This window comes from Lissotriton helveticus, chromosome 12 (assembly GCF_964261635.1).
Source record: "Lissotriton helveticus chromosome 12, aLisHel1.1, whole genome shotgun sequence".
NCBI classification, from domain to species: Eukaryota; Metazoa; Chordata; class Amphibia; order Caudata; family Salamandridae; genus Lissotriton; species Lissotriton helveticus.
In genome coordinates, this window is record NC_136073.1 from 872,680,516 (window position 1) to 872,702,609 (window position 22,094).

A 22,094-nucleotide genomic window follows, 5' to 3' on the forward strand; every position below is an offset into this window, starting at 1 on the left:
TACTGGATACGGATAGTAAAACAGTTCCTGGAAAGTAAATAAAGTAAAAATATCGTATCCACTCACTGCAACAAACTTTCACTGATATTGTTGGATTGTGTATGAAACTAAAAACTGCTAAGGAGACACGGTGTGTAACGGACATAAGGTCTTTTGGAGTAGACCTCTAAAGTTTACCCCAGAAGAAGGTTGTCTTGATAGGTCTTTCGCTGTTGTCCTTAACATCTGACAGACCTCTGACAGACCACTATCTAAATCAATTATATGCCTGCTGGCTACCTCCCCCACTAAAACATGCTAATTGCAATGCTATCCCCGCTGCCCCACCTTGTAGCCATGCAATCTCAAAACACACACATGCCATCCAGGCATTGCTGATTTACATAAGGGCCATGACTGTAAAAAGTGAATTTCTTCCTAAGCACTAGTAAGTTAGCGCTCTGACCTTGTCGAAGAAAGCAAACTCTTGTAGCGTCCCATACTTTCCCACTCCAGACACAGAGGGGTCCTTACTGCCGCGCAATTTCATCTTCTTCTGTAGAATGGGGAAACAATTTTCAGGACAATAAGTCAGGCTTGCACAAACAAGTTTAAAGTCATTCGACTACATGCTAATTGTGCACTGCTAAGTAAATGTTAAGATGACAGGTTTATGCAAAAACACTCCAAATAATGCATACAGAATTTTATCAAGTAATCGTCCTGAGCTCAATTCCAACATAAATAAAATAAAAAACAACTTGCATACAAAATTATTACAATCACATCATCCCCCAAGAGCATACTTTCCGTTTCACTCGACAAGAAGAATCCTACATGGCAACATTGAAGTGCTTTCATGTAAGAAGCAGCCAAAAGTACAAAAAAAATCAAATTAAGTGTTATGTTTTGTAACAAATTTTGAAGTACATTAGTCACACATATGCAAGACTATCAAATGGAATGCTAGGCCAAATATTCCGTGTGGATTGGAAATCTCATTCAGGTTTAACCAGCACATATTTCCAATATTTGCACATTTTATTACTTCTCAGCATTTAACATAAGGTTTTTTAAACATTACAGTAAGTCAAGGCGTATGGAGAACAGTGTCAGTCTGCTAACATATGGAGTTTGTTATATTTATTGTTATCTGTAGAACATCTGAAAATGGTACCCTTGCAAAAGTACTTTCTAGGGTACCAATGTTAACACAAGACCCTCCAAAACTGCAAGTGACCCAAATTCAAGGCTTCATTCAGTGACCCATGTTCAGAAAGACTATGCAAACACTGTGGACAACACTAACTAAACTACATGTTCACAGCCTTTAACACCTCACTCGAAACAAGGTTCAAGCAGTGACAGCTCCATCTTCATTTCACAGATCACACCCTCCTCTTTAAAACCCTATCCCTGAAACTGAACATTAACTAATCTCTGCCAGCAACAAGACCACAGAATCACAATAATCACTGGATTAACTGCTTATCTTGGATTCCGGAGTAGTATTTTATGTAGTTTTCAATGAAATAAGATATTCAGGTTTCATAAAACGTGGTATTTTGGACTGATCACATCACAGGCGGAACAAAAATTGACTGGATAGAAGGTTGATAGAAAGTATGCAACAATGCAGCTGTTACTCTATAGACTGCCGTAAATCACTTTATCCAAACAAAATCTATAATGAAATGACTGAGAAGATTGGGTTAGACAGCAAAGGAATCCCTGGATTTGGCTTACATGTGCATCTTTTACGGTGTTGAACAAAGCGATGAGGACTGCACGTAGAAAGGGAAGGCATTTGGGATGTTAAAGCAATCTGACTCGTGAGGTGTTAAAATAACTGTTTAAGGAGACTTCTTGTAAAGGAAATATTATAAGAAAAGATAAGCCTAACTGCTCTAGGAGATACCTTTATTTTTCATTCACTGCATCAAAATTATATGCATCTATGGGATATATTGCTATACATTTTTACAGTGTATTTAATAGGATGCCAATGTGGCCAGTTCTAATATTCAGAATGTCAACTGTGAATTAAGGACTTGAAGTCAGAACTTGTGACGTGGACCTTGACAACAACATAAAATACAGCTTCCAGAAAGGACAAAAAGTCCTATCATTTAAGGTCTTTTCAGAGGAGTACCTTGGCTGGACAGGTGACCGGACGGAGTAACAAAGACCTTGAACGCTTTTTGCTTTGCTCCAAATTTTTTTCAAATGCATGTTTCTGAGCACTGCTCATTTCACATTGACCGTTACCTGTGAACTAAAGAGAAACATTGTCCGAAATTGTACCTGAAGAGACTGACCAACATACAGCAGATAAACCTTTACCTTAATAAAGAAATATGGATATTGTAGTCAAACACCAAGTTTTAAAAATAAAATGTACAGCTCCGCCCTTACCAAAGATCTTTTTGCTTCTGGAAGGAACTGTCCAAATTCAGATAAGAGGTCCTCCTGCCCTCTGAAGAGATTGGCAACATCAGTAAATACTTCTTCTTCAGACATACCCCTAAAGGGTCGACTTTTGGGATTCAGCTGATCTTTCTAGCAATGTGCAGAACATGTTAAAAAAAACAGTAAAAATGTTAATATAAGAAACAATGTCTATACAAATAAAAAACACCTCTTGAATTTAGTAGAAGAGAACAATTAAAGCAAAGAAAAAAAGCTTTGCTACAAAATAAGGCACAGACAACATAAAGTAGGTGTTCTACCTGCAACAGATACGGTAGCGTTAACAATGGAAAACTGTATCTTCAACCAGCACAAACAATGCCTCAGTTCATAAGCAGCTCACATTTTATGCTGTTTGACCTGAACCGTAGATGATCCTCTCAGGTTCTCTGCTCAGCATTTAATGGTGAGACAGCTTTTGCAACATGCTAACACTTCAGCCATGAGATCAGCAGCAGGTAAAGGGGATCACGATTGAATGGCCTTTGAAGACAGGAGCGAGGAGATGGGATTGAGAAGGTAGTCAACCCAAAGAGGTCTGAATCGCAAACCTCTGGATGATAAGCAAGAGGAACTATATTCATGTACCTGGAAAGAAAACTTTGTGCTCTCCAGAAGGAAAGGATGAAAAACTGAGTGGGGGTGCATGAGACACACCGAATCATCCTGAAGGGAGACCGGGGAAGCAGGATAGGGCTATTATTGGGAAAAGAGAAGGGTACATGGGGTGTTTTCAGATTAAAAAATAAGACCAAAAAAAAAAAACTTTTAACTAATAGTTTTGCAATCATGGTTTTCAAATGTTTATAACTGAAATTTTATTTCACAAAGTCAGCACTTGAACACAGGTATCAACATGCAAGGTCTTCCGGAATTCTTCCAGCCCTCAATCTCGATTTATCCTAAAACTCAATTGTTATTACAGAAACTACAGAAAAGTCTGAGCAAACAAAGGTGTTGACATGATGGTTATGTCACAGGACTTTGTTAATAATTATCAGCATCTTATAACTATATGTTTTTGTTTGCCAGCTGATAAACCGGAAGATGAAAACCTCAACATTTCAAAGAAAGTCGTGCAGGAATTTCATTTTTAGATAAATAAATTACTGCACTGCAAAAGACCCCCAAGCATAACGGTGTGTACTAGGAAATTAGTAAGCTTTAGGGCCTCCTTTCAAAGTGCCTTGATGGTGGGGATTTAGGACAAACTTGCTTCAAGGTTTAGTTTGGGCAAGTTTTGCTATAAAATCATCTTAACAAGTGAAGTAATAGATGATATGTCTCCTTTTCTGTTGCCACCACCCTTTTGCTGGTGTTATTATATCTTTATTTAAGAAAAACAAAAAAAAACAAAAAGGACAAAAGAAAAGTTGCAAAGGAAAACATATATGCCAAATTACCACTTTATTTGCTTAAATCACTAGAAAATCCTGTTGCTATCCAGCGACAATAATCTGTGGTTATGTTATTCCTGCGTCTGACCATTACTGTTGAATTTTGCATTATACTTTAAGAGTCGTAGGGTAACTCTCCTTATTTTGTATTCATGTTAACAGGGTAAATGTTTAAAGTTGATGAAAAAACACCAAAAGCACTTTCAAAACATTAATTACTGGCGAAAACAAATAACTCTACATTACTATGCAAATCACTCCTGAATTTAACAAGTACTAGATTTTTGATTACCTGGTAGGTGTGGAGGATTTCCAGGAATGAGCGGTAGATTTCTGGCCGATCCAGAAATCTGGTTTTAATTTTGTTAACATAGCTAATTGCGTTATTAAACTCCACCGAATCTGCCTCTGGTGGGGTAGGTGCTTTCTCTTCTTTGATGGTCTGCTCCGACCGAATTGCTGTCACAGAGTCATTGATGTGGTTATGGGAGTTTTCTGGGCAAATGGGCTTCACAGGCGCCCCAACAGGAAAAGTGCTTGGAGGTGAACTGGAAGGCACCTGTTTGCAAATGTAACACAAAATATAACAAATCATAATTGGCATGTTCAACTTTATAATCTGGTCTTAGGTTATCAATGCATGCTTTGCCACCTCCTCTTCCTAGAACAATAGATAAACTTTTCTTTATTGCAAAATAACTTTCTACCCCCCCTCCCCCCCAAAAAAAGACATGGCTAATAGTCCTCTGTTTGTCATCTGTCCGGTACTATTTGATATTTTTAATTGGCTTTTCCGTATTTTTAAAACTGAGCCTTGCTTTGTTAATTTGTATTGATATAATATGAGCTATGTCAATACAGACCCTCAGTTACACGTCTCTGTTTCAACAGTTGAAAAGCCATTCTTTAAGAACAAAAAGATAGTACGAAGGAACACAGAAATAAAAACTCAACAGCTGTGACATACAATTCAAAGATTTGTTGTAATGATATTTTATGGACATTAGTCTTCAAAAAGTGATTAACTTAAAGCAGATCCCTAAACGAGTGCACCCAATCAAAATATAAACATCAAACAAGATTGTATTTAGCGATTTTACATCTTCTTAACAATTGAAATAGGCCAGGCCTGCAGACAGGGAGCAGTAACGGCAAATTACCATGGAAGAACCAACTCTAATCTCAACTGCCATCTCACACTCTCTATTTATGGTTATGTGGAAGGGAGGGGAAGAGAAAGGAAAAGCAGGATCAGAAGGTAAGTCTCTCAAGGGAGATCTCCTCATTCAACGTATAGTCTCAAGAGAACAAGTTAGTAGATCATTTAAGATCATCAGCCACAGGAAAAGGAGTACAAACGTAGTCATCTGGGATGCCAAAATGATGACATCAGATTACTAAAGGAAGAAAATCTCAAAATAATTATATATATGTAAAAGATAAGGTTGGGCATAAAGATCCTCTGCTCAAGTATTTCATACTGGAGTAGTTAAGCTTCTTGCTGCATAAAATACTTTCTGTGACATGATGGACAATCAAAGAGGAAAGGAGCCAGAAGGATTTAAGTAGAATGAACAAATATGGAACTAAAGCTTTAATAAAGATTACTAAACTGCAACAAAAAGATATCCTGGACTTGCTAAAACATACAGTTTGGCAGAGCACAATAACCGCAAACAGCAGAAGGAAAATACCATCTAAGCAACAGAAGCTATGGACTGGTCTTAGAGGAATCTTGAGAATAAACTAAACAAGAAAAATCAAAAGGACCATTATTACACAATAAGCAGCGACTGCAAATTTCAATGAAAAGGGGAATTTTGATTTAACTAATATTGCGGTGCATCAATGAACTGGCATTTCTATAGCGCACGCATTCTCCAAGGAGTGTCCCAGCACAGACCGTAGGAGATCCTGCCATCTGCCAAAAATGTTGTTGGAAAAGACAGGTTTTTTCCCCCCCTAAAGACAGGAAGCTCTGAAATAGCACAAAATACCATAGGGAGTTTATTCCATGCCTTTGAACCAAGAAAATAAAACTATCTTCCATCCGGTTTAGGCTGGCGGATTTTTAGGAATCCTGGCTAAAAAGCGGAGTAAGAATCGCAGCTCTCTAAGGGGGGCAAATGCTCATATCCTCCTCCTCAGACAGCTCCTTTCTTGTGGAGAGCTTGATGTGCCAGGACCAATGTCTTGAAAAGAATCCTCTTTTTGATGGGCAGCCAGTGACGTGCCCTCAGATGTGGGGTCATATGTGTTCTTGGAGCGAGATGAACAATTAATCCACTGCTGAATTCTGGACTACCTATAAACAGCTGAGAAGATAGTCTGGGAGGCCCAAGTAGAGAACATTTCCATAATCAAGCCTTGAGGTGATCAGGGCTTGGACCACCGTCTTTCTGGTTTCTACTGACAGAAAAGGAAAGCAAATATTCAGAGAACGTAGGATCCCAAAACATGAGCCCACCTGTGTCAGAATATGTAGTTGAAAAGAAATGGCAATGTCACACTTTGTTGTGAACCTGGTGGAGGAGTGTCTTGCGGCCACCACGTCCTCCACACCTCGGAAGAGGAATCACCATAAAATACAATCACCATGTTATGGGGATTGGATTTTAGTTGGTTCGAAGATAGCCAGTTAAACACATTCGCTTTTTCACAGGTAAAGAGCAACGGAGTATAATCTACGGATGATGTTACTTGTGCCCCCAAAACCTCTGCCAACACGTTTAAGGGTGTAAGATATACGTCAAATAATGTGGGACTCCGAGCCGATTCCTGAGGGACTCCTAGAGTCAATTCATGAATAGGGGGTGCGCATGGAGGGATCCACGATTCTTGACTTTTGTTGTTTAAAAATGAGGTTAGCCACTTCAGGGATAGGCCTTCAACTCCAATTGCGTGAGGGCGAGCCAATAGTCTTTCTTGGGAGACAGTATCAAAGGCCGCCGCTAAGTCCAGCAATATCAGGACGGCCTTGCCCCCCTTGTCTAGCGTGCCTTTAATGTGGTCTAGTAAGGCTGTGTCAGTGCTACAATTGTCTTTAAAACCCAACTCACTAGGGTGTAGGAGGTTGTTATTCTCCAGGTGACCCGAAATGTGCGAGTAAACATGCTTCGCCAACATCTCCGAGAATGCTGGAAGGAGCGAGAGTGGCCTGTAGTTGGCTTGGACTTTGGGATCAGCCGTAAGCTTTTTGAGTAAAGGTAACATTTTGCATGTTTCAATCTGGTGGGCACTGTACCAGACTATAATGACTCATTTAGGACTCTGTTGACTAATGGGTGGATGGTCATAGCTACTTCAGCCAGTAGGCTGGTTGGGCACGGATCAGATGGAGACCCTAAATGCAGTTGCTTAATGGCCCATAAAGATTCCTCCAGGAAATGTAAGGGAGAATAGGTAGCGTGGACGTCTCCCGAGCACTTCTGTTTCTGGATGGACCTACCTCTTCAAAAATGATATCGGCTATCTGGGTAGTAGTTAGCAAGTTTGCTTGGATTGCGCTTATTTTCTCATGGACATACACTGCCAGCTGTTTACTCCAATCACCCGAAGAGTGTAAACTATTAGTTGGTGCCTCTGGGTTCAGAAATGTTTTCATGATCGTAAAAATTTCTTTGGATTGGTTTCCCCGATTGTTCAGTTTTCTTTTCAAAGAACATTTTTCTTCTCTAGCCGTACCTGGTGATAATACTCTTTTAATGCTAGTTTATAAATGTCTTTGTCCGTCATCTTATAGTTTTTTCGCAAATTTCTGTCAAAGCGTTTACAATGTTTTTTGCACGATGTACACTTAATATCAAACAATAAATGTGATGCTTGTGTAATGATGTTTCACTTCAACATTGAGTAGTGCCTACAGAAAATCACTCTATTCCCCTTGGAACAAACTCTTAGTTTGCCACAGAAATAAAGATTTAATCTGAGGTGGGTACTTTCTAAGGGACTTAAATATTTCAGATACATGGTCTAAAATCAACTATAGTTCTGATGCCCGACTTATTCACCTGCTGCTAACAAGGAAAGCTGTTTGCCATTTTATCGTGTATTGCACCCATCCTCCATAAACCACATAATTGCTACTCGTTTCCCTCTGAGGCGGAAGCCGGAGGTCTGATTGTGCTCCCTTGCACCTCTTACTAATTCTACATTGGCAAAAACGATTGAGACAATAATTTGTTTTTACGCCTTGTACATATTTTAATTGCTCCGTTTTTAGCATATTGTCTTCCTGAGGCGAGATTACTTCGCCTAGACTCGAACTTCCCTCCCTCAGCGCCGCTGTAGTCAGGCGCAGGGAAGCTTTGCACTGAACTTGGCCGCCATCTTACATTGGGAAGGCTGCCCGAGAGCTCTGCGCCCCTCCCGCCCTCCCAGGGTATTTAAAGCGCGTCCTCTAGTAAACGCCTGTAATTGCTACTCGTTTCCCTCTGAGGCGGAAGCCGGAGGTCTGATTGTGCTCCCTTGCACCTCTTATTAATTCTACATTGGCAAAAACGATTGAGACAATAATTTGTTTTTACGCCTTGTACATATTTTAATTGCTCCGTTTTTAGCATATTGTCTTCCTGAGGCGAGATTACTTCGCCTAGACTCGAACTTCCCTCCCTCAGCGCCGCTGTAGTCAGGCGCAGGGAAGCTTTGCACTGAACTTGGCCGCCATCTTACATTGGGAAGGCTGCCCGAGAGCTCTGCGCCCCTCCCACCCTCCTCACGACCCGCCCAAAGTATGCATAAAAACAACAGCACCGCCCGTCCGCGCCGGCGGCGCGCCGAAGGCGCGCCAAAGGCGGGCCCGTCTGCGCCGGGACCGGGCCCAGGGCCTTAACCCCTGCTTCTCGCACCTCTTATTCCCGTAACGCACTCATGGAGTTATGCCCTTCCTACGCTCCGCTATGTACTAAATTTGATGTATCTCTCACACTGTCGGCATCATACACACGGTGCTTACATTGTAATGCCCCGACCATGCTTGTTAACCCTACGTTGCATACTAAACCCCTAGCTACTGAGGCTGACATGGATATCTCCATGGCACTCATCAACGCGCGTTCTCTGAGTAAACACTGTCAGGATATAGCCGACCTCATAAGTGATTTTAATCTAGATATCCTTTACATTACAGAGACTTGGTCCGACGATGCATCTGCCCCCGATTATGTTACGGCAGTTCCCTCAGGTTATAGTGCCTACCGGCAGGACAGGCCTAAAGGGAAAGGAGGTGGGATAGCCATCTTAGCAAGAGACCATTACAATATCCGCTGCTCGCCAATCCCTATCAACGCATGCGAAGCCATGCACTTTGATATTAATCTGTCCCCCACTTACAATTTTAAGGGAACACTGATCTATAGACCCCCTGGTACTAGATCTGCGTTCCTCGCAAATCTTACCAATATCACTGAATCTATAGCAGTAGAAGAATCCACCACGATACTGGGTGATTTCAATTTTCATCTAGAGCTTCTCAGTGATAGGGACACCATAACCCTCGTATCAGATCTAGACACGATGGGCCTTAGACAATTGGTCACGACCCCTACCCACCAGGCAGGCCACACGCTGGATGGAATCTTTACAAACGTGGAAGGATTGTCCATCACTTCCGTTCTCCCTATGGCTTGGACAGACCATTCAGTCATTTTTACCAAACTCACTATCAAAGGTCCGCAGAGAAAAAAAGTGACCCCCGCGATAAAGGGCACGTTTAAAGCTTGGAAGGACATCAATCCTAATGATTTAACGTTGCTTCTCAATACTACAACCCCGGAACTATCTATTGACCCAACGATTGCTACTAATCAATTCCAAAAATGGTTGGGTGAAGCCTCAACTCAGTTGGCACCCACCAAATCAATTTCTAAAAATAGAAATAGGCCCAAAGCTCAGTGGTACACGAAAGCACTAAAAGCCCAAAAACAATTTACCAGAAACAGGGAACGAAAATGGCGAAGAACCTATGACACTGAAAACAAGGACAAATATAAGAAAGCCCTGGCTACGTATAAATCGATGATAATAACAGCAAAAAAGGATTATTTCACTCGCCATATAGAATCTGCAAAAAACTCTAGTAAAAAGCTTTATCAAGTTGCAAAAACCCTCGCGGGAAATGCCCCGGATCTCAATCCACCCCCATCGCAAACATTATGTGATGCCTTCTCTGACTTCTTTTTTACTAAAGTCAACGATATTTATCAAGCCTTCAATCTTGACCAGGTTTGCAGTAGTGCCACTACCCCTCTGACTACACCGATTAGCACCACTTTGACCTCCTTCAGTCCCCTCACCATTGATCAAGTCAAGAGTATATTCAATACGATTAAAGCTGGATCAGCTTTGGATCCTTGCCCTACCTCTGTACTTGCTACAGTACCAGACACAGTTATTCCCATCATAACCACTGTCTGTAACACTATTCTGGCATCTGGATCCTACCCCGACTCTCTGAAAAATACACTGATCAAACCTTTGCTTAAAAAACCTGGGCTAGATAAAAGTGAACTAAAAAATTACCGTCCTATTGCAAGTCTCCCTTTTCTAGCGAAGGTTATAGAAAAGGCCATGAACCAGCAGTTATCAGCTTACATAGAAAACAACAATCTGCTGGATGATACGCAGTTCGGTTTCCGCAAGCATCATGGCACTGAAACCGCTCTCATCAAAGCAGCTGACGACATAAGAGTCATCCGTGATCAAGGAGGTACTGCCTTATTAGTCCTCCTAGACTTGTCAGCTGCTTTCGACACGGTTGACCACAAGATCTTGGTCGACCGTGTCTGTAATGGTTCTCAGGCAGGTTCCGCAGGAGCGCCAAGGATCCGATGAATATTCCACAGCCTTCCCCTACGGCCTTCCGACTCTATCAAGCACTAGAGTACCGAGAGGCTCGCCAGGGGAAAACAGGGAGACAAAACAAGGAAAGGCGGGGAAAAAATATTCTTCTTGGTTGTAGACTTCTGTGTGGGTGGACATGCACCTGGCCTGGACCTCTGATGGGTGTAGGGGCTAAAACCAAAACAGGAATTACTAACCCTCAGAAACATACACAGAAGAACAACAGTCACCTCTACAATTTATGTGTACTACATACCAAGGGTAATAAAACTTTGCTGGCATATAACTGTGGATTGGTGACAGGGGTTTGGTTGAGCTAAGGTGGAGGAACAAACAAGAAACACAATAGTGATTACTCGAGGTGTACTGTGCACTTGTATAACACTGTTCAGGATTATAGTATTCTTACTTGATAACATGTAAAAGACTCTTAAACCAACATCTGTATCGCAGTAGAGCACACCAGAATCAGAAGGTAACATTCACGTAGAACTAACTGTCTGAGATGCAAAACAAACATTCATTAATTCAAGAATGGCTTTATAGAGAATAACATAAGAATAGCGCACTGCGCTGTTACCGTGATTCTGGGAGATGTGGAGATGTATCTTTCACGAGTCCACGCAAGTGCAGAACCCACACACAGTAAGTATGGCCAGGAATTCAGGAAGTGAGGGAAGATGATAAGGACCAAGAAGGAAACAAATGGCGGGTAAGGGAACCACCGGATGGCGGAGACTAAGCCCGGCCGCCGGGTGGAGGGAAGGAATAAACACGGCTAAATACCTAAAGAATCCCCTGCTAGGCAGCGGGGAACAAGCCCGGCTGGAATGCGGAGCAGGTAATAGAAATGACGGGGAAGCAGCAGCCCGGCCAGACGGCGGAGTACAAACCCGGCCGTCGGGCGGAGCCAAGGGAAAAGAGGAGAGGTCAGTACACTGCCCGGCCGGACGACGGAGCAAGACCCGGCCGTCGGGCGGAGCCAGCAAGACCAAGGGGAACACTGACACTGCCCGGCCGGACGGCGGAGCAAAACCCGGCCGTCGGGCGGAGCAGTCTAAATACAAAACGAGGCTCTAAGACAAGTTCCAGAACTCGGAACCACAGCAGGAACAAGTAGAAAGCCTCAATGCAGAGGAACGGAGGCGAGCTCGTTCAAACACTAAGGATTTCCGGAAATCAGGCAACAGGAAACAGGACAGGAATCGCAGTAACGGGAGCTTGACGCAAGGACGTAAAGCGTCGCTCCAAGGGCTCTACCTGCTTATGTAGGGGTTTCTTAAAGGGACCGCCCGTTTGCGGACCTCGAGGCATGACAGTGTCGAGAGGATGGGCATCCAGCTCACTGCTAGAGATCTACTGGCCTCCTTCCTGGCCAACAGAACCCAGGCGGTTACACTGGGCCCCTTCCAGTCGGCTGACCTGTCGTTACCGTGTGGGGTCCTCCAAGGCTCATCCCTAAGTCCGACACTATTTAATATATACGTGTCGGACCTTGCTAGTGTCATCAAAGCCCATGGGATGGGTCTGACCTCATACGCTGACGACACCCAGTTGGTTCTGGCCATAAAGGGCGATGGACAGAGGGTGGCGGAGAGATTCCAAGACGGAATGACTGCCATCGGTGAGTGGATGGCAAGAAATTGCCTGAAACTCAACTCTGATAAAACGGAGGTGGTTATCTTCGGTAAGCTCTCCCCAGCATGGTCGGCAACCTGGTGGCCAGCGGCCATGGGCATCCCTCCCTGCCCCACGGTCAAAGTTAGAAACCTAGGTGTCACCTTCGACGACCAGCTCAACTTCATGGCCCACGCGAACAAGGTGGCTGCCAATGCTCATTTTAAGCTACGAATGGTAAGAAAAATCACACCATACCTACCAGAGTCAGCAGCTAAAACACTAGTCTCCTCCCTAGTGCTTTCTTCATTAGACTACTGCAACGGTCTGTTGCTTAATGCCCAGAACAGAGTCATCAATAAATTACAGACCGTGCAGAATGCCGCTGCCCGCGTAATCTCAAAAAAACCTAGATTTGCACCCATCTCGGACACGCTTAAAAAATACCACTGGCTGTCCATTCACAACAGGGTCAAATTCAAATCTCTGTGTATAGTCTTCAAATCACTACAGGATCTAGGACCCCGATTCCTCAAAAAGCAACTGATTCTTTATAACCCCCCGAGAATGCTTAGATCCACCTCTCTTCACCAACTAGTGGTTCTACGCAGCCGAACAGTTTCCTGGGGCGATCGCCGCTTTTCAATCGCGGCCCCTAGACTCTGGAACACCCTACCTAATCACATAAGAACCAGCCCCACTCTTCTTCAGTTCAGAAAAAACTGAAAACATGGCTCTTCAATCAGTAACCCACATCTCCGCACTTTCTGTTTAGGGTGAGACTTTAATGCAATTTCAGCGCCGAGACGCCTAAGGGTAATTGTACGCGCTCTACAAATGGCATTAAATAAATAAATAAATACATAAATAAATCTATCCTCTTACCTGTATTTAGTAATCAGTCAAAAACTAATAATGTGAATTTAGGGTTCAATTGTGTTTTACTCGGCAGCAGAATTCTCAACATGCAGATCTGTATTGGCAAAGATAAGGCCAACAAGTGAAAAAAGAGAAAAAAGTGAAAAAAGATCAACACGTGGAACATTTCTACCAACCCTTTTGTCTATATGCAGATGACTATATTCACAAGTACGGTTAAGGATATTGGCTAGTCTTGTAGATACTCCTTTATCACTATATGAGTTCTGTTCGGTTTATGTAGTAACTTATAAACATTGAAGTTAAGGTATAAATTAGTGGTGACCTTCTCTTTGTGGGCAGGTTCTCATCAAATCTCTGTTAACTCAAACTCTAGGCAAGACTCCCACCTGGACACGGTGCGAAGGCCCTGATGGCTTTTCCTCAGTTCCTGAATATTAAGTGAATTATACAATAATTTATGGTTAAGAAGAAACAGTGAACATGTTGAAATATTAATTGCTGCCATGTTACTGTTAAAATATTAATAAAAAAAGAGGCTAAAAAAAGTAACATACAATAATGTTACTCTCCTTATTGCTTTCCATTTCATCTCGCGTTCAATCGAGATGGTCAACTAGGCCTTCTAAAAAGTTGCTACATCTTTGCAAATGTTTTAAGTGGTTTGAAAGGGACTCAAAATTCGATCTTCAGCTGATTGAATCTGATGAATATACCTACCTCAAACAGGTCTCGCGTAGCAATCAACTGACAATAGCATCAATTCCCTATTTGGCATCACAGTGGCAAATGTGATCTTTGGTACTTATGATACCAAATGTTTCTACAGGACGCGCTCGGCTACAAAATAGAGCTTTTATTAATAATCAGGAGAATAACTTGTTGACCTTTCAAAGCCTCCTCCGACACCCCTAATAAATATGCACAAACCCGCAGCTCAAAACATTTGAGAACATCACTCTTGTTTCAGGATTATCAACGGGGTTGACATCCAGCGGTGGCTAGATTTGCATAATTGGTGTTTAATTATTGTAATAAAGCCTGAAAATGGCTGCATGCTTACGCTTTCAGAATTACACTGTAGAGGGGTAACCATGTGTTCGAGGCATATGAGCTGCAGATTGTACACTTAGCATTAGATCGCCACCTGGTGTTGGGCTCGGATGATTGCATGTTGTTGTCGTCTTGGAAGAAGTCTTTGTAGTCACGAGATAGGGGACTCCTCCCTTGGACGATAGTGCGAATGGGCATCGGCTCCATCCTTAGATTGTTTTTTTCCACCACTGGGTTCGGATGAAAGTTTTCCGCTCCAGCTAGAAATACACTTTCCCAGCACTTCGAAGCGCAAATAAACTTCCCAAAACTTTCCAAGCTAATTTCAATACCGACTAACATCGTCTCGACTCCATCAGTTCGATTCTGGTCGTCGACGCGGGCCGTTGGGCCTATCCAGGCCGTGAGGCCTAGACTTATGGAAAGGGTGCCATTCAAGAGATGCCCCAGGTGTGGAGCAAAGTTTCCACGCAGTGACCACCACGAGCTGCGCAATCTCTGCTTATCGCTAGAACATGACGAATCCAGCTGTACAGCCTGCGCGTCCTTTCGATCCAAGAAAACCATAAGAGATCGGAGGGCCCGTCGACACGACATGCAGAGATCAGCTCCGGAACCGCTGGATATCTTCGACGAGGAGGTTCCGCTCGTACCCGAAGAAGATTCCGATGATCTCCAAATCGTATCAGAGGCAGACGACTTAGATGACTCCATACCATTGGGTCAGCGCGTGAGTACTACTCCCCCTGCACCACACACAGCACCCAGACCAAAGGCAAAGGTCAACACTCCGAGTCCGGGGCCCAGTCGCAACCGAAAAACCACTTCGACAGCCCCGCCATCGAGCCCGGCTCCAAAGAAAATAACTAAGCCTTCCGGTAGCTCGGTACCGAGCAAGCTGCATGTGCCGATCCCACCAGCTCCCTTGGCACCGAAACAAGTCTTGGCTCCGAAACCGTCGACTTCTAAAGACAAGGGTACGAAGCCAGCGTCCGACGCCTCGAAGCCGACGAGACCAGCTTCCACTCCAAAGGTACCGTCTTCGGTGCCGAAACCGACAAGGCCTGATTCCGACGCGTCAAAGCCCTCGAAACAGCCTACGACACCGAAAACAACACCTTCGGTGCCGAAAACTACGCCAAAGGACACTGTAACAACTCCTAAGGCTAAAGACAAGCAGCAACCTCGTCCGGTACCGAAACAAATCGGCGCCGACAAAGGTTCCACAAGGAGAAGAACATTTCCAGCCAGATCCTCTGCAAAAGAAGATCTACATTGACCCACAAAACAGGCCATATGTCCACTACACCACACAAGAAAAGGAAGGCAGATGAAACATCCACACCTGTGGTTCCTGCCAAGAAGGACTCTGCCACATCCCCTATGCACCCTTCACCTATACTTCCTTCTCCTTCATCTCCTTCTCCTCTTAACAATTCACCACAGATGTCTCCTTCACATTCTCCTTCTTTATCCTCACACTCACCTCAAAATGATGATGAGAATAGTTTAGGAAGAGGGATAGACACAGATGAGCCTTTCCCATTCCCTATAGATGATACAGACTCGGAGTACCCAAACCCACAGGATACACCAGATATATCTGACCCACAGTCATACCCATCAAAACCTTCTCCCCCAGAGGATAACATTGGCTTTGGTCACCTATTGAACAGAGCTGCCATTTACCATGGGGGCACTATGCATTCTGATGAGGCAGAGGAAGATTTTCTATTAGACACATTTGAGCAATCGCAAAGATCTGTTCAAAGTCTTCCTATGATCAAAGGGGTCATTAAACATGCTACAGAAATTTTTAAAGACCCTGTACGTACTAGGATTTTGAACCCTAGAATCGAGAAAAAATATAGGCCTGCACCTGCAGATCCAACCTACATTAAAGGACAACTACCATTAGATTCACTAGTTGTGTCAAATGCTAGGAAGAGAGGAAACTCACAAACTTCAGGCGAGGCACCACCACCGGACAGAAGCTACCAACATATGGCGTATAGCTAATACACAAGCCCTCGTTTCACGATATGATAGGGCTCATTATGATCAGTTAGAGAAACTGCTAGAACATCTACCTGACCAATATAAAACACAGGCAAATGATCTTATACAAGAAGTCAAGCTTATTTCTAATGCCTCAATCAAGTGCACACTAGATGTAGCAGATACTGCATCTAGAGCTGTAAATACTAGTGTCGTACTTCGAAGACATGCGTGGCTACGCATTTCAGGGTTTAAACAGGAAGTACAAACCACCATTTTAAATCAACCATTTAATCAAAACCATTTATTTGGACCACAAGTAGACACAGCACTTGAAAAAATGAAGAAGGATACAGACACTGCCAAATCTATGGGAGCTTTACAGTCCACACCAACTAGAGGTTCCTTTCGTCGCTCCTTCTATAGAGGGGGCTCCAAACAAACAGGTGCAGACAATACAACGTCCTTCAAATCCAACATACAAACATCCTCTAACAAGGGATATTTTAGAGGAGGATATAGAGGGAATAACAACAAAGGAAGAGGTCGGGGTAACAACAGTAATCGAACCTCTTCCGTCACAAAACAGGGACTTCCCTCTGTTCCCCCAACAGCATTCCACTCCTGTGGGGGGGGGGGCAGATTAACGCAATTCCTGCCTGTCTGGAACTCCATCCCAACAGACAAGTGGGTAAGACAGATTATCCAGTATGGCTACTGCCTAGAACTTACAGCAACCCCTCCACACATACCGCCCAGGCAACGTCCAATGTCTACAGAACATCTTACTCTGCTCAAACAAGAAGTTCTGTCACTTCTACAAAAGGACGCAATACAAATAGCTCCTTTACAAGAACAAGGAACAGGGGTTTACTCGCTGTATTTTCTAATTTCCCAAGAAGGACGGGACACTAAGACCAATTCTCGACCTCAGGCCCCTCAATCAGTACATACAATCGGATCATTTTCATATGATCACTTTACAACAAGTGCTCCCACTGCTGCAACAAGGCGATTTCCTCACAACACTAGACCTGAAGGACGCCTACTTTCCCTATACATCCTGCTCACAGAAAGTATCTAAGGTTTGTACTGGAAGGACAACATTATCAGTTCAAAGTCCTTCCATTCGGAGGACAACGGCACCACGAGTATTCACAAAGTGCCTAGCAGTAGTAGCAGCACATTTCAGGAGACAACAAATGCATGTCTTCCCTTATCTAGACGATTGGCTCATAAAAGCCAAGTCATCCAATCAGTGTGTTCAACACACACATCAGACAATTCAAACATTGCACAACTTGGGGTTCACAATCAACTACACCAAGTTGCACCTGCAGCCCTGTCACATACATCAGTATCTAGGGGCTACAATAAACACATCTACGGCTCAAGCGTATCCCAGTCCAGCAAGGATACAGAGCATTCAAGCCTTAGTCACAGCCTTTCAACAGCAACAATCTCTGCAAACCAGAGTGTTCATGAGACTAATAGGCATGATGGCATCTTGCATCTTCATAGTACCATATGCAAGACTACAGATGCGTCCGTTACAGGAATGACTAGCACAACAGTGGAACCAGACTAAAGGTCAACTAACAGACCTGGTGTTGGTAGACAGACGCACACATCGCTCTCTACAGTTGTGGAACACCAAAAACTTGACAAAAGGGGGGCCGTTCCTCGAACCTGTTCCACAACTAGTGCTCACAGCAGACGCATCCCTCATAGGATGGGGAGCCCATCCATCTCCTACATCATACAACTCAAGGACAATGGAACAGTCAACAAAAATGGTTCCATATCAACCATCTAGAGCTGCTAGCAATATTCTTAGCACTCAAAACTTTTCAAGTACTACTACTCAACAAAGCTGTCTTGATCCGGACAGACAACATGACAGCCATGTATTGTATACAAAAACAGGGGCAGACACACACTCTACAACTGTCCCAGCTTGCACAGAACATTTGGACATGGGCCATTCCACTGAACATATATCTGTTGGCAGAGCACCTTCCAGGAGTTCACAATCAGATAGCAGATCTGTTGAGTCGGCAGACACAACAAATTCACGAATGGGAACTACATCCGCAGGTTCTTCAACCGTTTTTTCAAAAGTGGGATCATCCAGACATAGATCTGTTCGCCACACACGAAAACGCAAAATGCCCAACCTTCGCCGCCAGGTTTCCACACCCGCTGTCCAAGGGCAATGCGATATGGATGAACTGGTCAGGCCGATTTGCGTACGCTTTTCCGCCAATACCACTAATACCATTAGTAGTACGCAAGCTCAGACAACAGTCTCTCAAATTAATCCTGGTAGTTTCCACATGGGCACACCAAACGTGGTTCACCACGCTGCTAGAACTCTCTCTAGTTCCACACCAAAAGCTACGACTGACTCCATCCCTGCTAACGCAGAACCATGGAGACATCCAACATCCAGACCCAAATCAACTGAATTTGGCGATTTGGCTCCTGAAGTCTTAGAGTTTGGTTATCTTAACCTACCACCAGACTGTATGAACATTATTAAAGAGGCCAGGAGACCTACTACCAGAGCTTGTTATGCTGCTAAATGGAAAATATTTGCCATTTATTGCAACAATAACCAAATTGATCCCCTGGGATGCTTCCATCCAGAATATCATTTGTTACCTTTTACATTTACAACGGTGTAACTTGGCATATTCATCCATACGCCTGCACCTTGCAGCAATGGCAGCATATTTACAAAATAGACAACATCTGTCTCTTTTCAGAGTTCCTGCAATTAAAGCATTTATGGAAGGATTAAAAAGAATTATCCCTCCCAGGTTGCCACCTTCTCCAGTATGGAACCTAAACGTTGTTCTTACAAGACTCATGGGACCCCCTTTTGATCCTTTACATAAATGTGAACTGCATTTCTCCACGTGGCAAACAGCTTTCCTTATTGCCATTACCTCTCTTAGAAGAGTAAGTGAAATACAAGCATTTACAATACAAGAACCATTTTTACAACTACATTGTAACAAAGTGGTTTTAAGAACTAATCCAAAAGTCCATCCAAAAGTCATAACACCTTTTCATTTAAACCAATCTGTAGAGTTACCTGTGTGTTTTGTGGCAGAAAGGGCTCTACACACATTAGATGTTAAAAGAGCTCTTCTCTACTATATAGATAGGACTAAGTCTTTTAGGAAAACAAAACAACAGTTTGTGCCTTTCTCTCCACCTCATAAAGGCAACCCCATCTCTAAAGGTGGGATTGCAAGGTGGATTGTAAAATGTATACAAATATGCTATCAAAAAGCAAAAACGTACATTAACAGTTCACCCTAGAGCACACTCAACACGCAAACTAGGAGCCTCGATGGCTTTCTTAGGAAACATCCCCCTAGAGGACATATGCAAAGCAGCAACATGGTCTACAACACACCCCTTCACTAAATACTACTGTGTTGATGTGCAAGCCAAGCAGCAAGCTGCAGTAGGCCAAGCTGTCCTTAAAACTCTCTTTCAAACCACTGCAACAGATACAGGTGACCACCGCTAGGGGAGACACTGCTGCACAATCGATGCTAAGTGTACAATCTGCAGCTCATATGCCTCGAACGGAAAATGCTACTTACCAGTATGCATCTGTTCTTGGCATGTAGAGCTTCAGAGTTGTACACGCCTTCCCGGGACCTGTATCTGTTCCAGTTTTATCTTACTTAGATGCACACGCATGGACAGCTTTTTATTTACTTCTACTAACTCCATCATTTCCCATCATGGCGAAAAACAATCTAAGGATGGAGCCGATGCCCATGCGCACTATCGTCCAAGGGAGGAGTCACCTATCTCGTGACTACTAAGACTTCTTCCAAGACGACAACAACATGCAATCATCCGAGCCCAACACCAGGTAGCGATCTAATGCTACGTGTACAACTCTGCAGCTCTACATGCCAAGAACAGATGCCTACTGGTAAGTAGCATTTTCCTTTTTTTTATCATTCCAAAATAACCCTTCCGTCTTGGAATGTCTTTGAAAAATTAGAAATTGCTTTCAAAGATGCATACATTGACGGCCATCTTAGAATGGTTACAAACAATTTAAGACGACCCGCCGTAACGGGATTTGGGAAATGTCAAGCGGATAGTGGGTAGAAGGCGTTGAGGGGCGTGGTTAAAAACAGAGGTGATTGGGGATGAGGGAGAGAGAGGTTATGAATACTGCTCATCGCATCCACTGCAACTTTCTCTTGTACAACTCTTGGCTGCAAGCCAATGTCGTTGGAGGAATTCACCTAGGGATATCTAATGACAACTCCAACAGCCATCACTTATACTTAGTCTCTTCTCAACCACCAGATGTTTTTTAGTAGGTTTATATAGCTCAGCCATAGGCCAGAACCATTAAAGCACTTTACACGTTCAAGGTTCAGATACAAGTTTGAGATCATACATCCATGTTAAGTTCTAAATCTATTTAAAACAATGTACACCACTGATGCAAGGGTAAACAACGAAATTTGAAATTAACGTATAGGGAAGAGTAAGTAAAATATGAAAAAGACAACTGCCCAAACTTAGAATGGCGAGAATAATTTTTTTTAAAGAAGAACCCAACTTATAGTATGTAGGCCATTTAAAGGGCCCAAGATGGAATGGCAATTCGAAGAGAAGTGGTGAGATCTTTCTTGTAAGCCAGGTGAGAACTAATAGTTCAGAGACAAGGAAGTCGATCCCACATTTTGCTACAACAGAGAAAAGAAGGAAGGAGGAATAGTATCTTGCCTGTCGGTTTTTAAGTGGATCTGGCTTTGATACAAAACCACTGGAGTGTCCACAAAATAAGTGCCTCCATGACAAACAAGCATTGGCAAAGCCAATAGGTTGCATCATTGAAAAATCTTTTGGTTGGTCAATGTATTTTTAGACTTGCTGCACTTACCAGTGGTAAGTAACGGTAAGTATGGGGATGTAAGCCTGTTTTAAGCTTTAAAACCAATTTACAATATCTTTCGCTGACAGTGCTATACAGTACAATGTGAGATGGTCCCAGTATACAATAGTTCAACAACACACAGAGACAATATATATAAATACATCAGCAAATTAGAAAGGACCACGTTATACGAATGAAATGCCAGTGTTGTTTAATCCCAGTGTACATACATTATTTATAGATGAACGATACCGTGGAATACTTAAAAATGAAGGGCTGCCTACAGAGGTGCAGCATGTACTTTTTGTATGCCAGTTAGTTATAAAGGAGTTTTCATCATCCAATCGAGAGAGCTAAAAAGTGTGTGCATTTTTTATTTGGGGATGAAGTGTCCAATCCTAAACAGAGATCTTAACTGAAAGTTGGCAAGCAAAATATGTGGGTATGTAGATACCCATTGATTACACTACGGACCTACACATGTGGCTTACAAAGGAGTACCAAGTACACCCGTACAACATATGCAAGTCATCATGGCTTTGAACTACTAATGGGTGCAACTCAAGTGCTTGTACAAACGCTGGAGGCAGTATCTGGCAGAGAAGCATGAAGGCATCTGGCAGCAAGGAGGTTAAATCATTTGTTAGTTGTGATAACTAGAGGTTTGGTGCCAGCATTGATCAATGGGTTGAAGGCAAGGTTATATTCTCTTTACAGCCAGTTGCCACTATTAGATATTCAAAGGAGAGCGAGATAGGGCCTAGTGCTTAAGTACTTCTGAAAGGCCTTATCGTCACATTTTTGTACAGAGGAGCCCGGCAAGAGGAAGTTTTTTTATTTTTAGAGCTTTATATAGCACGAACTAGACACGAAGAGTTTTGTTACATGAGGACACAAGTCCATTCAGAATATCCCAGGCTAGCTACCAAGAACCCACA

General features: G+C 43.1%; 1 protein-coding gene across 2 annotated transcripts in view; it reads right to left on the reverse strand.

The window, feature by feature from the left end:
* The window catches only part of SIN3B (SIN3 transcription regulator family member B), a 121,205-nt gene that overhangs the window by 70,053 nt on the left and 29,058 nt on the right, over nucleotides 1-22,094 (reverse strand). For both annotated transcript variants that reach the window (XM_078669354.1, XM_078669353.1), the window contains exons 5-8: nucleotides 4,138-4,404; nucleotides 2,395-2,538; nucleotides 2,132-2,254; nucleotides 446-535 (exon numbers count right to left, since the gene is read on the reverse strand). In XM_078669354.1, the coding sequence (XP_078525480.1) occupies nucleotides 446-535; nucleotides 2,132-2,254; nucleotides 2,395-2,538; nucleotides 4,138-4,404 (624 nt within the window). The remainder of the gene's footprint in view (nucleotides 1-445; nucleotides 536-2,131; nucleotides 2,255-2,394; nucleotides 2,539-4,137; nucleotides 4,405-22,094) is intronic.